We start from the raw sequence: 12,861 nt of genomic DNA, 5'->3' as shown, positions 1-12,861 counted from the left end.
ATTGTTTTTCCCACTTTTAACCTTTTGGAAGCCTATGCTCTTGCAAGCTAAAATTACAGTTTTTACATTTAAAGAGCACATACCTTGTGGCCAGTTATGCATTTGTTAGTTAAGAACTATAAGATTAAGTAGTATTTAGTTTGAAGCACTTCAGTAGCAAGAAGTACAGTGTGTTATGGTGTGCAAATAAAACCAGAATAAATCAACAACCAGAATGGTGAATTTATTCAGGAAAGAATATTAACATTTACAATTTACCACCAATTGAGTAAAACCAAGGAGTAAAATATAGAAATTGTAAAACATGTGGAAATGTAATGGTTGCATGTTATAATACCTTTTCAAAGGCAATATCCAAAATTAAGTACACTATAAAGTTCATTAAACAAATCAACATGTTCAATTTAATAAGACAAACACAATGATTCAAACCATGTTACAATAACAGAAGAATATAAAAATGTAATGTCATAACCCATGCAAATACCAAAAAAAACACACAATTATATATTATACAAAGATATTTGTAAAATGAGTATGTACTATTTTGTTTTCTATTTTGTGTGTGTAAATTATTACAATGTGTGGAAGTGAACGTGCCAGTACAACTTTAGAAAGTCTTTAGTCTAGAAATTGGGTTAATGATTCATAAAGAGGACAAGAATAAAAATACTTTAAACAATCGGTGAAATCCTTACATGGGATGAAATTGAATATTGCCATGTAAGAACACAAGTCGTTTTCTTTACTGAGTATGTTATGTCTTCAATTGTATGCGAAGCATTAAACATTCAATTCCTGTCAGCAAAGCTTGTAATAATTTAACAAGCTGCACCAGGCTGCACCTTAAGTCTTGCCCAAGAGTTGGCACACCTCCAAGGAGTGGACATTTGCCGTCCATTTTATTGATAAATTGCATGAGAAATTATGTTTATACCCTTGAAGTAGGGTGACATATCTTACTTAGCATCTTGTGGTGGACATTTGACACTGATACAGTCCAAACAAGCTGTTTTATGATAGAGAACTTTAAGTGTTACCTTGACCTTTGAGATAGGGTGACAGATATTACATGTCACCTTTCTTATCTTCATGGTGGTCAATTTTAAAATTAAATGTCGAACGACAAAGTAACAGTCCAGTAAAGCTCATTTATGTCCAAATTTGAGTTTTACCTCTTTAAGCTCTTATAATGGTGGTAATTTGTGAAAAGTTATATAAAATTGCAAGATGAATGTTTAAATTATAGTGAGTTCCGAAAAGCTATTTAATGACCAAATATGACCTTTGACCTGTTAGATCATAGAGGTCATGTGTGGAAAGTTATATTCAAATTGAAAGATAACTGAACAATATACAGGACAACCAGTTTTATTTCCAAATTAGACTTTTGACCTTCTAGTGTTACTCTGATGTTTGTGATTGGGAGATGGGTATCATTACCTAATATGCCATCTTATCATGCTTGTCAATTGTGGTATAAGTGATTTAAAATTGCATGGTAAATGACAAAGTGACAGTCTAAACAAACTGTTTAGTGGCAATATTTTAACTAAAGTTTGACTTCGACCTTTGAGGTAAGAAGAGAGGTGATACACATCTTCTTATGATGATGGTTATTTTAAAACTGCACAATTAATAACTAAGTCCAGACAAGCTTTGACAAATGCACACACACTCAAACGTTTGCAATGCTTTATCAAGCTTTCAACAAGTAGCTTAAAAATAAACTGATACTTGGGTAAGATTAAAACATACACTCAAGTGCAAAATTTTCAACTGTTTGTGTGCCCCTTGGGTAAATCTAAAGTCGACCGAAACTCAATAATTGTCAGACTATCCAGATAAACTGAATTGGTAAGCATTATTCAGATGAAATCTCTGGAATCTCACCAAGTATGACACAGTACATGTAATAAGCACACCCTCAGCATCCTGCTATGTCTTTCTTGGCATTCTTTCTGAAATATCTCGTTTCCTTCGGGTCGAAGCCTTGCTCTGTGGCACCAAACACTGCCCAATTGGGAGTCTTTGCCATGTAATCCTCCGCTGTGAACGTCATCTGGCCACCACTGCCAGTGTAACGAGCCACCAGTGTGTGGAATTTTGGGTAGTCAATCCATGTCCACCATTCATTATTTATCTTAAACTGAAATTAGGTGCAATAAAATTGAAAATGGATTTAAATTACAAAAACCCCAAATCAAAAGGAATATCCATACCATTGATATAAAAATGTTCCTTGCAAAAGTATCAAGTGTAAAACTGCGTGGTCTTGATCAATGTCAAGGATTGTCATATCATATCTTTATCTAATACACTGATAAATAAAATCCTAAGTTATGCTGATTAAAAGTATACAAAACCTTTTCTGAAACCTTATTCTTTTATTTTGTAAATTGCACTAGACAGAAGAACATCACAGCATTATTTTTAATCAAATCAAATATACCATTCAAACCAACCTTTTTATGAGCAAGAAGAATGCAGTTTGAGTGTTCATGTTCTGCAGCTATTTCGTAGTCGGGTAGTTCATTGGCAAACTCCTGCACAAATTTCACCACCTCCTCATGCCAAGGGACGTTACTCATGGTCAGATTTGATGCCTTCGAGTCGCCGCAGTAGGTCACCCCCTGTAATGGGATTTACTTTTTAAATGCTGTCTTCTTCATGTGTAACTTTCAAATTCCTGGAACTCTCAATTTTGTAGATTTTCTTTGAAAAAATATTCGTTACAAAACATAAATTTTAGTGTGTTACATGGGTAAGACATTTGTTTGTTGTAAATTAACATGATTTTTGTTGCAAACAAAAAATTAATGTAACTTCTAAACAAGAGCTCCAAATGCCCTAAGTCACCTGTCTGAGATCTGAAAGACTTAACTGTTCTGATCAGCTATCGTATTGTTGCTGTAACCAATTTACAAATATCCATAGATATCATAATAACAAATGTTCTGATCAAGTTTCATGATAATTGGGCAAGAATTTGACTTTTAGAGTGTTCACAAGGTTTCACTTTTGCCATATAAGGAAAACTGGCCCACCTGTTGCAGAAATCTTTTCCATCAGATTGTTACTGTTTTCAAACCCAGCTAAGGTATTATTCTAACAACTGTTCTGAGCAATTTGCAGAATGATAAGCCAAAAATGTTAATTATAGAATGTTCACAAACCTTGACCTAGTACATGTAGCATAGTGTCGAACTTTTGACCAACATTCAAACTCAGATATCATTGGGACAAACGTTCTGATAAAGTGTCATGAATATTATGCCATAAATGTGGCCTTTAGAGTATCAAGAAGGAAAATATTGACAATAGACACTACAGAAGTGATGATGGACAAAAGATGATAGACTAAAGCTCACCATAATCATGGTAAGCTCAGGTGAGCTGAAAAGTGTGCCAAAATAGACCTAGACTGCTTCCTTGTGCAGTTTGGAACCTAGGGGGCCGATTTAAACAAAAGGTAGAGGACCAAAATCTGACATTACAAAGCAAACTCATCAAAGTTGTTCACTTTGTTGTTTCCAATAAGATTATTTAGGAATTAAGGTATATAGGTACAATTAACAAATGTGTACCCTACAAGCACGATTTAAAGAAATTTTGTAAAGGTCAACTATCTTTTGTCACATATGGTTTTAAACAAGCAGATTTTAAATGTTATTTTCTATATCACTATATAAATCGACATATTTAAATCATGTGATCCTTGGACTGTGGCAAGTGTTTCACCTAGGGGCATGATTTAAACACATTTTGTATCGGTTCACTATCGAACTAGAACTCTGCGAGTTGGATGTGTCGCCTGATGGTAGCATACCTGTGTTGTTTATTTTGTCGGGTATGGGACATTAATTCTTAATGTTGTTACAATCAAACTTTTACCCTTTTTTGTCCTATTTAGTAACATATTGAATAAGCTTAACTTTGTTTAATGAATGACCAAAATAATTTTGTATGAATATTGTAAATCTAAAAGCAAACAGACAAAAACACACAGACAGACATGACACGATATCCCTTGTCCAGATACACATGCATACCAAATATGAAAGCAATATCTAATGGGACACAGACGTTATGAGCTTATTTTGAAACGCAGTCACAGATTTCAAACCTGAACACTGACCCAAAGTTAACAAGAAACCGTCGGAGACGGGCGATGCTCCCCAAAGGTTTTTTTTGTCACAATATTGCACTATATATTTAGATAAAAGGAAACGTCTTGAGGGCACAGTAGTTGGGGGGACAATTATTTTTTTATAGAAAATTTCAAAGGGCCATAACTTAGTAAAAAAAATCATCCGACCAGAACCCGCTGATAATATGCACATCTCCTCTTGGTAATGAAGCTTCCTATAAAGTTTCATTGAATTCCTGTCATTAGTTGCTGAGAAATAGCCCGGACAAAAATTGTGCACGAACGGACGGACACATGGACGGACAAGACAAAGCAGCGACTATATGCTGCCCCCAAAATAAATTTTGGGGGAGCATAAAAAATTTCATGCGCATGGAAAGGTGTTGTCCAGATACACATGGGTAGCAAATATGAAAGCAATATCTGAAGGGACACAGTAGTTATGAGCCTTTTTTGAATCCCGGTCCCAGATTTGGAAACCTGAACGCTGACCTCAAGTTTAAGGTCAAGGTCACAGGGGTCAAAAATTGTATGCCCATGGAAATGTGTTGTCCAGATACACATGCATACCAAATATGAAAGCAATATCTGAAGGGACACAGAAGTTATAAGCCTTTTTCGAAGCACAGTTGCAGATTTTGAAACCTGAATGCTGACCTCAAGTTCAAGGTCAAGGTCACAGGGGAAAAAATTGTATACGCATTGAAAGGTGTTTCCCAGATACACATGCATACCAAATATAAAAACAACATCTGAGAGGACACAGAAGTTATGAGCCTTTTTCAAAAAGTGTCACGCCGCCCCCCGCCATCACCGCCAAAAAGTTACACCTATATGTCCCCTGACCATAGTCAGGCAACACAATAATACAATATAATATCGAATATCAGACCTTTTGGTGTTGTGGGCCTTGGAGTTTCAGGGGTTTTTAATGGACAGACTTGCATTATTATACATAATTTGTTTACATACACAAATTTTAACTCCTGACCCTTTGGTTTAAGGAAAGATTAGCAAAGTTTTCTTTTGTTTTAAATATATTTCATTATAATGACCTACATATGCTGTGGCCTGAAATGGTATAAAAATCTTTAAAGAGGATCCCCAAAGTAATTTGTCTCAAATCTAATGAAAATTTGTAGATATTCTTTGTCTAAAAATTAAAATTGACAAAAAGGTGATTCCAGACTGTACATGCCATTAGAAATTGCATCACATTACCTTGATTTCAATAAAATCAGGTTTTCCCATTTCCACCAGCTTAGCATAGTTCTCAATCTCGTCGGTGTTGAACGCCTTGACAAGCGTGAGTCTGTACACAGTTCTCTGCCCCTTCTCTGATAGCGCCCTTAGGCTGTCAATGTAGCGCTCCCAGAAGTCCTTGAAGAGCGGCCGGTCAATCTTCTTCAGGCTATCCTTGGTACTCGCGTCCACACTCACATACAGCTGGGTGACCGGTGTCAGGTTTCTGAATTTAGAAAACCCACATATCACTAGTTTCAACTGAAGACAAACTGATGCATATGGTCTACACATTGCCATAGGGAGGTTCTGGTTGACCCGACACTGGCAGCATGCTAAAGATCTTAAAATATACACGAAGTTAGCAATATACAGAGTTCTAGTTTTACCACGGAAACTGAAAAAAGAGAGGTCTCAATAGGCCTTTGGCTTACAAATCAATACAGCATATGACATAATAGAATTAAACTAATCAAATTGACAAGAACTTGAATAATATCAACTTGTTTGCACATACTCCTATGTGAAGGGCATTGGTTTCTCAAATCATAGTATTTATTTTTAGTCAAGTAATTTTATGTTATTTGTGGGAATTACTTGTTTGCACAAATAGTTCTGTGAAGGTGTTAGGTTTATGCAACCAAAATAATGATAATAAAATCTATTTGTATAATTATGTAACCACTGAATTCTAACTATGTCATGTATATACGTATGAACAGACTGTAAATGCAAATTAAATGGTTACTATCCATGTGTTCAAATAAAGTATGTTTTCTCTAGGACACTGTTTAAATAGATGAAAATATTAATCAATTTTTAACAAAACAATTTCTTTAAGGTCTAATAGTATGTTTATTTTTCTTTAATTAGGTTAAATGATAGAAAACAAACAAATTTCTAATGAAGCTAAATTTTAACCTAGAGATATTTTAAAAGAATTAATCCACCCATAAAACAAGAGGGCCTGAAAGGCTCAAAGTCACTCACCTGAGATTAAAAGAAACTGACCTGTTCTGTGCATCCCAAGATGTCATCAGAACAAAATGTTCTTACCAACTTTCATGACTAGTGAACACTCTGGCAGCCACGTTTTTCTACCGACACAAACCATTTTCATACACATCCAAGATATCATTTTAACAAATATTCTGACAAAGTTTCATGAAAATTCATGAAGCCATATAAGGAAAAATGCCCAGCCACCTGGTGGCCATATTTCTCAAGCAACTGGAACCATTTTCAAACTTGTCCAAGATATCATTGCGTCAAATATTCTGACAATGTTTCATGATGATCGGACAATTATTATGGCTTCTAGAGTGTTTACAAGGTTTTACTAAAGCTATATAAGGAAAAATGCCACGCTCTCTTGGCGGCCATGTTTTTCCACCAACGGAACCATTTTCGAACTCATCCAAGATATCATTGTTACAAATTGTCTGATCAAGTTTCATGATGATCGGACAATAAATGTGGCCTCTAGAGTGTTAATAAGGTTTTACTAAAGCAATATATAGCCATATTAGGAAAAATGCCCCGCCCCCTGGTGGCCATGTTTTTAAAACAACCAAACCCATTTTGGAACTCATCCAAGATATCATTGGGACAAATCTTCTGACCAAGTTTCATGAAGATCGGAAAATGAATGTGGCCTCTAGAGTGTTAACAAGGTTTTACTAAAGCCATATAAGGATAAATGCCCCACCCCCTTGCAGCCATGTTTTTCAACTAGCCGGAATCATTTTTGAACTCGTCCAAGATATTATTGGGATGAATCTTCTGACCAAGTTTCATTAAGATCGGAAATAAATGTGGCCTCTAGAGTGTTAACAAGATATTACTAAAGCCATATAAGTAACAAGAGCACCGCCTTGCGGGTGCAGACCGCTCATCAATTTTCTTTTTAAAGGTGAAGGGACTCTCATTTTCAATCACAAAGGAGGGAGGGGTGGAGTGAAGAGGGGTGCATTGTGTGGGGGTGTGGACATTTATTACATTATGTTCCAAAAATGCAAAAAAAAGGGAAAAAAAAAATTCGGGGGGTGGGGGGGGGGGGTGGGGGGTGGGGTGGGGGGGGTGGGGGGGTGGGGGTGGGGATTCTTGGGTGCGATGGTTGGAGGGTATTTCAAACATAAAATAATAAAATAAATATTTGTGTTTTTTAACCGTTTAAAAAAAACAAGGGACAAAATTGTCACAAAACCAGGTTTTCATTGTGAAAAAAAAATCTGATAAAGGGAGAAAACTCAAAATGAACTTTTGAAATGACCAAAAAAAATTAACCCCCTTTGTAAGTTTTTTTTTTTTTTTAATCTATTTTTAGTCGTGGCGACCTTGACATTGGAGATATTGACGTGATTCTTTCGTGGGACACACCGTCCCATGATGGTGAACAAATGTGCCAAATGATTTTAAAATCTCACAATGAATGACATAGTTATGGCCAGGACAAGCTCATTTATGGCCATTTTTGACCTTTGAACTCAAAGTGTGACCTTGACCTTGGAGATATCGACGTAATTATTTCGCGCGACACACCGTCCAATGATGGTGAACAAATGTGCCAAATGATTTTAAAATCTGACGATGAACGACATAGTTATGGCTCGGACAAGCTCATTTATGGCCATTTTTGACCTTTGAACTCAAAGTGTGACCTTGACCTTGGAGATATCGACGTAATTATTTCGCGCGACACACCGTCCAATGATGGTGAACAAATGTGCCAAATGATTTTAAAATCTGACAATGAACGACATAGTTATGGCCCGGACAAGCTTATTCCGCCAGCCCGCCAGCCAGCCAGCCCGCCAGCCCGCCCGCATTCGCCAATCTAATAACCAGTTTTTTCCTTCGGAAAACCTGGTTAAAAATTGGGGGGGGGGGGGGTGAGGTGGGGTATAGTGTGAGGGTGTGGTGGTAATTTGTGAGATGATCTTAAAAAAAAAAAAAAAAAAAAATTAGGGGGGGGGGGGGGGGGGATTCGGGTGGGGGGGGATTCTTGGGTGCGATGGTTGGACGGTCTTTCAAACATAAAATAATCAAAATAAATAGTTTTGTTTTTTAACCGTTTAAAAAAAAAAATTGGGGAGGGGGTGGGTATAGTGTTAGGGTGTGGCGGTCATTTGTGAGATGAGATGAAAAAAAATAGGGGGGGGGGGGATTCGGGGGGGGGGGGGGGGAAGGAGGGGGGGGGGGGCACAGGCGATGGTTTTGGGTGGAGTCTATTGTGGTATGTCAGGTAAGAGTAGTTTTGTCAAAGTATGAATCAAATCTAATCATAAATAAAGAAGTTATGGCAATTTTAGCAAAATTTAATAATTTGACCTTGAGAGTCAAGGTCATTCAAAGGTCAAGGTAAAATTCAACTTGCCAGGTACAGTAACCTCATGATAGCATGAAAGTATTTGAAGTTTGAAAGCAATAGCCTTGATACTTACCGGTAAGAAGTAAAGTGGTTCGAAACACAAAATTTAACCATATATTCAAAGTTACTAAGTCAAAAAAGGGCCATAATTCCGTAAAAATGACATACAGAGTAATGCAACTTGTCCTTTTACTGTACCCTTTTGACAGGTTTGCGAGTGTTCCAAGTTTGAAAGCAATATCTATGATACTTTAGGGGTAAAGTGGACCAAAACACAAAACTTAACCAAACTTTTAATTTTCTAAGTATAAAGGGCCCATAATTCCGTCCATTTTCTTTTTAAAGGTGAAGGGACTCTCATTTTCAATCACAAAGGAGGGAGGGGTGGAGTGAAGAGGGGTGTGTATAGTGTGGGGTTGTGGACATTTATTACATTATCTTCCAAAAAAGCGAAAAAAAAAAAAAAAAAAATCGGGGGCGAGGGGGGGGGGGGGGTTGGGTGGAGCGATGGGGGGGGGGGGTATTTTTTGGGTGCGACGGTTGGACGGTATTTCAACATAACCGTTTTAAAAAATAAAATGGGGGGGGGGTTATAGTGTGAGGGTGTGTGGTGGTAATTTGTGAGATGATCTTAAAAAAAAAAAAAAAAAAAATAGGGGGGGGGGAGGGCACGGGGGATGGTTTGGGTGGAGTCTATTGTGGTATGTCAGGTAAGAGTAGTTTCGTCAAAGTATCAATCAAATCTAATCATAAATAAAGAAGTTATGGCAATTTTAGCAAAATTTAATAATTTGACCTTGAGAGTCAAGGTCATTCAAAGGTCAAGGTAAAATTCAACTTGCCAGGTACAGTAACCTCATGATAGCATGTAAGTATTTGAAGTTTCAAAGCAATAGCCTTGATACTTAAGAATTAAAGTGGATCGAAACACAAAATTTAACCATATATTAAAAGTTACTAAGTCAAAAAAGGGCCATAATTCCGTAACAATGACAACCAGAGTTATGCAACTTGTCCTTTTACTGTACCCTTATGATAGTTTTTGAGTGTTCCAAGTATGAAAGCAATATCTATGATACTTTAGGGGTAAAGTGGACCAAAACATAAATCTTAACCAAATTTTCAATTTTCTAAGTATAAAGGGCCCATAATTCCGTCCAAATGCCAGTCAGAGTTACATAACTTTGCCTGCACGGTCCCCTTATGATAGTTCATAAGTGTTGCAAGAATGAAAGCAATAGCTTTGATACTGTAGGAATAAAGTGGACCTAAACACAAAACTTAATCAAATTTTCAATTTTCTAAGTATAAAAAGGGCACATAATTCTGTCAAAATGCCAGTCAGAGTTACATTACTTTGCCTGCACAGTCCCCTTATGATAGTTAGTAAGTGTTGCAAGTATGAAAGCAATAGCTTTGATACTTAAGGAATAAAATGGACCTAAACACAAAACTTAACCAAAAGTTTCAATTTTCTAAGTATAAAAAGGGCACATAATTCTGTCAAAATGCACGCCAGAGTTATCTAACTTTGCTTGCCCAGTCCCCTCATGATAGTAAGTAAGAGTACCAAGTTTGAATGCAATAGCATTGATACTTTCTGAAAAAAGTGGACCTAAACGCAAAACTTAACCAAAATTTTCAATTTTCTAAGTATAAAAGGGCACATAATTCAGTCAAAATGCACGCCAGAGTTATCTAACTTTGCCTGCCCAGTCCCCTCATGATAGTAAGTAAGTGTACCAAGTTTGAATGCAATAGCATTGATACTTTCTGAGAAAAGTTGACCTAAACGCAAAACTTAACCGGACGCCAACGCCGACCCTGACGCCAAGGTGATGACAATAGCTCATAATTTTTTTTCAAAAATAATTGAGCTAAAAATGCCCCGCCCCTTGGCATCTATGTTTTTCAAGCAAACGTAACCATTTTCAAACTTATCTAAGATATCATTGAAACTAATCTTTAGACAAATTTCATGAAGATTGAACAATAAATGTGGACTGTGTAGAGTGTAAACAAGGCAAATGTTGACGCCGCACAACGGACGACGGACAGAAGGCAGTCACAAAAGCTCACCATGAGCACGGTGTACTCAGGTGAGCTAAAAATGGTACTTAATTACACATATACTAAGGAAAATTACTGTTCAATACCTCTGACTGCATGCGTAATAAATAAATCTTAAATATATATGCTTGTTTTTTTTAAATAACTACAACACTTACAGCATACATGTGTAGTTCACAGAAGAGTGCATTAATGGATACACAAAAGACCTACCTAATTGCCTCTGGAAACTGTGCATTGGTGACCAAGAAAGTGGAGATTTGTTTCTGGTGCAGCAGGTGGATAAACTGTTGATTTCCGGGTACATAATGGGCTCTCCCACAAGGGACAGGGCGCAGTGGGCAGGCTTCAGACCCTCCTCAAACCTTGCGGCCAGCACACCTGGCACACCTGTAGGGGGGATACATAATGCTCATCAACAATGAGTTCTGAATTTGTGAATTATAGTTATAACACTGTACATTAGATTGTTCTTTGTAAAGAGCTTTTAAATTATGTAAATTCGAGATTACCTATTACTTTAATTACCTTTAAACAATTGATTATGTCCATGCATAATCAAAAGGAAAACTTATTTTGAAGTCATTTTAATAAAACCAATTAGAGGGACACTGAAAACTTTTTATTATTAGCAGTCTTACACATTATGAAATACCCAATTTAATGTAGATTAAATAAACTGGGAAACGTCTTGAATTAGAACTGCTCAGTCGCTTCTAAATTAACTGATGTTCAAATTAAAGTACCTGCACAGGAAATGCTTATTTTGTTTTACAAGTATTTTCAACCCTGTATAACTACCAGTATTAATACATATTTAAGCAGTGACCATGTTCACAGTGGTTTTCTAACCTTTGAACTCTTTGATCATGTTGACATGGTTCTCTAGAGCCCCTGAGTAGACTAATTCAGGATCATCCATCTTCCAGCGCCACTCTGTCCCCACAGGATTGGTGTGGTGTCTGTACAAAATACATGAGGATTACTTTTCCAGTTTCCTTCTTCAATGCAAAACAATTTGTTTCAAATTGTTTTGGTTAGACATGTCAAAAAGTAACCAGGTACTAAACACTATACATTTTCCCCCATACATGTACATTTTTCCATAAATTGAACATTTTGCATGAAATTACTATTAACAAATTTAATTGCTAATCCATATATTAATCCATGATTATCTAATCAGAATTCAGTTACTCAACCAATAAAATTTGTATGCAATAAGTATAAATTTACTTAGAGTGTACATTTCAAACAAGCTATGGGTTCTAGATAAATCTTAAACTTAGAATTCACTACTATTTAATTAAATGAACAATTCCGCCATCTCGTGTTTGGTAGTAGTAAAACCCTTCAATGACAAGACAAGGTACTATGTGATTTAGTTCTTATTAAAATCAATTAGGATTACAGTCATGTGCTTACGAAAAATATCTTATACCTTATGAAAATAAAATGTATGAAGAGGTATTTGTGGCAATCTCCTAAGAACAGAACTTTGTTTACACCTTTTTCATTTGAATCAAGGTGCAAAAATAAAATGTTTGAATTTATGAGTATATTTTCAATAATGACAACTAAATGAATATTTGGGTATGCATTTCAGTATTAGTTCCAAACCTTTTGTCAAAATGAACAGGACACACCTTGTTAAAGGAATACAATTCTAAAAGAAACAAGAGATGTGTTTGTCAGAAAACACAATGCCCCCCTATTAGCGCCGACTTGTAATAAAATTCTAATATATCATTTGGCATGTTTAGAAATTATCTCCCTTATAAAGCTTATTACTTCCCTTAGATTGTATTTTTTACTTTTGACCTTAAAGAATGACATTGACTTTTCACCACTCAAAAATGTGCAGCTTAATGAGATACAGATCATACTTGTTCTATAAAAAAATGTATCACAATTAGCCCATGACCTTAGAAACAATAGCTAAAATAGCTAAAAAGTGTTTTTGTAACAAACTATGAGTTCAGCAGCCATGCAAACTACCACTTGTCCACAAAGCCATGACCATTAAAAA

General features: G+C 36.1%; 1 protein-coding gene across 1 annotated transcript; it reads right to left on the bottom strand.

Moving 5' to 3' along the window:
- Positions 1-207: 207 nt before the first annotated feature.
- On the bottom strand, positions 208-11,793 carry LOC127853899 (S-adenosyl-L-methionine-dependent tRNA 4-demethylwyosine synthase TYW1-like). The gene is given in 6 exon segments (XM_052388704.1): positions 208-2,149; positions 2,466-2,633; positions 5,372-5,618; positions 11,046-11,121; positions 11,124-11,222; positions 11,685-11,793. Coding segments are annotated over 6 exon segments (882 nt in total). The 5' UTR covers positions 11,755-11,793; the 3' UTR covers positions 208-1,927.
- Between the last annotated feature and the right edge of the window lie 1,068 nt (positions 11,794-12,861).

This window comes from Dreissena polymorpha, chromosome 1, assembly GCF_020536995.1.
Source record: "Dreissena polymorpha isolate Duluth1 chromosome 1, UMN_Dpol_1.0, whole genome shotgun sequence".
NCBI classification, from domain to species: Eukaryota; Metazoa; Mollusca; class Bivalvia; order Myida; family Dreissenidae; genus Dreissena; species Dreissena polymorpha.
This window is presented reverse-complemented; position numbering and strand designations above follow the sequence as displayed.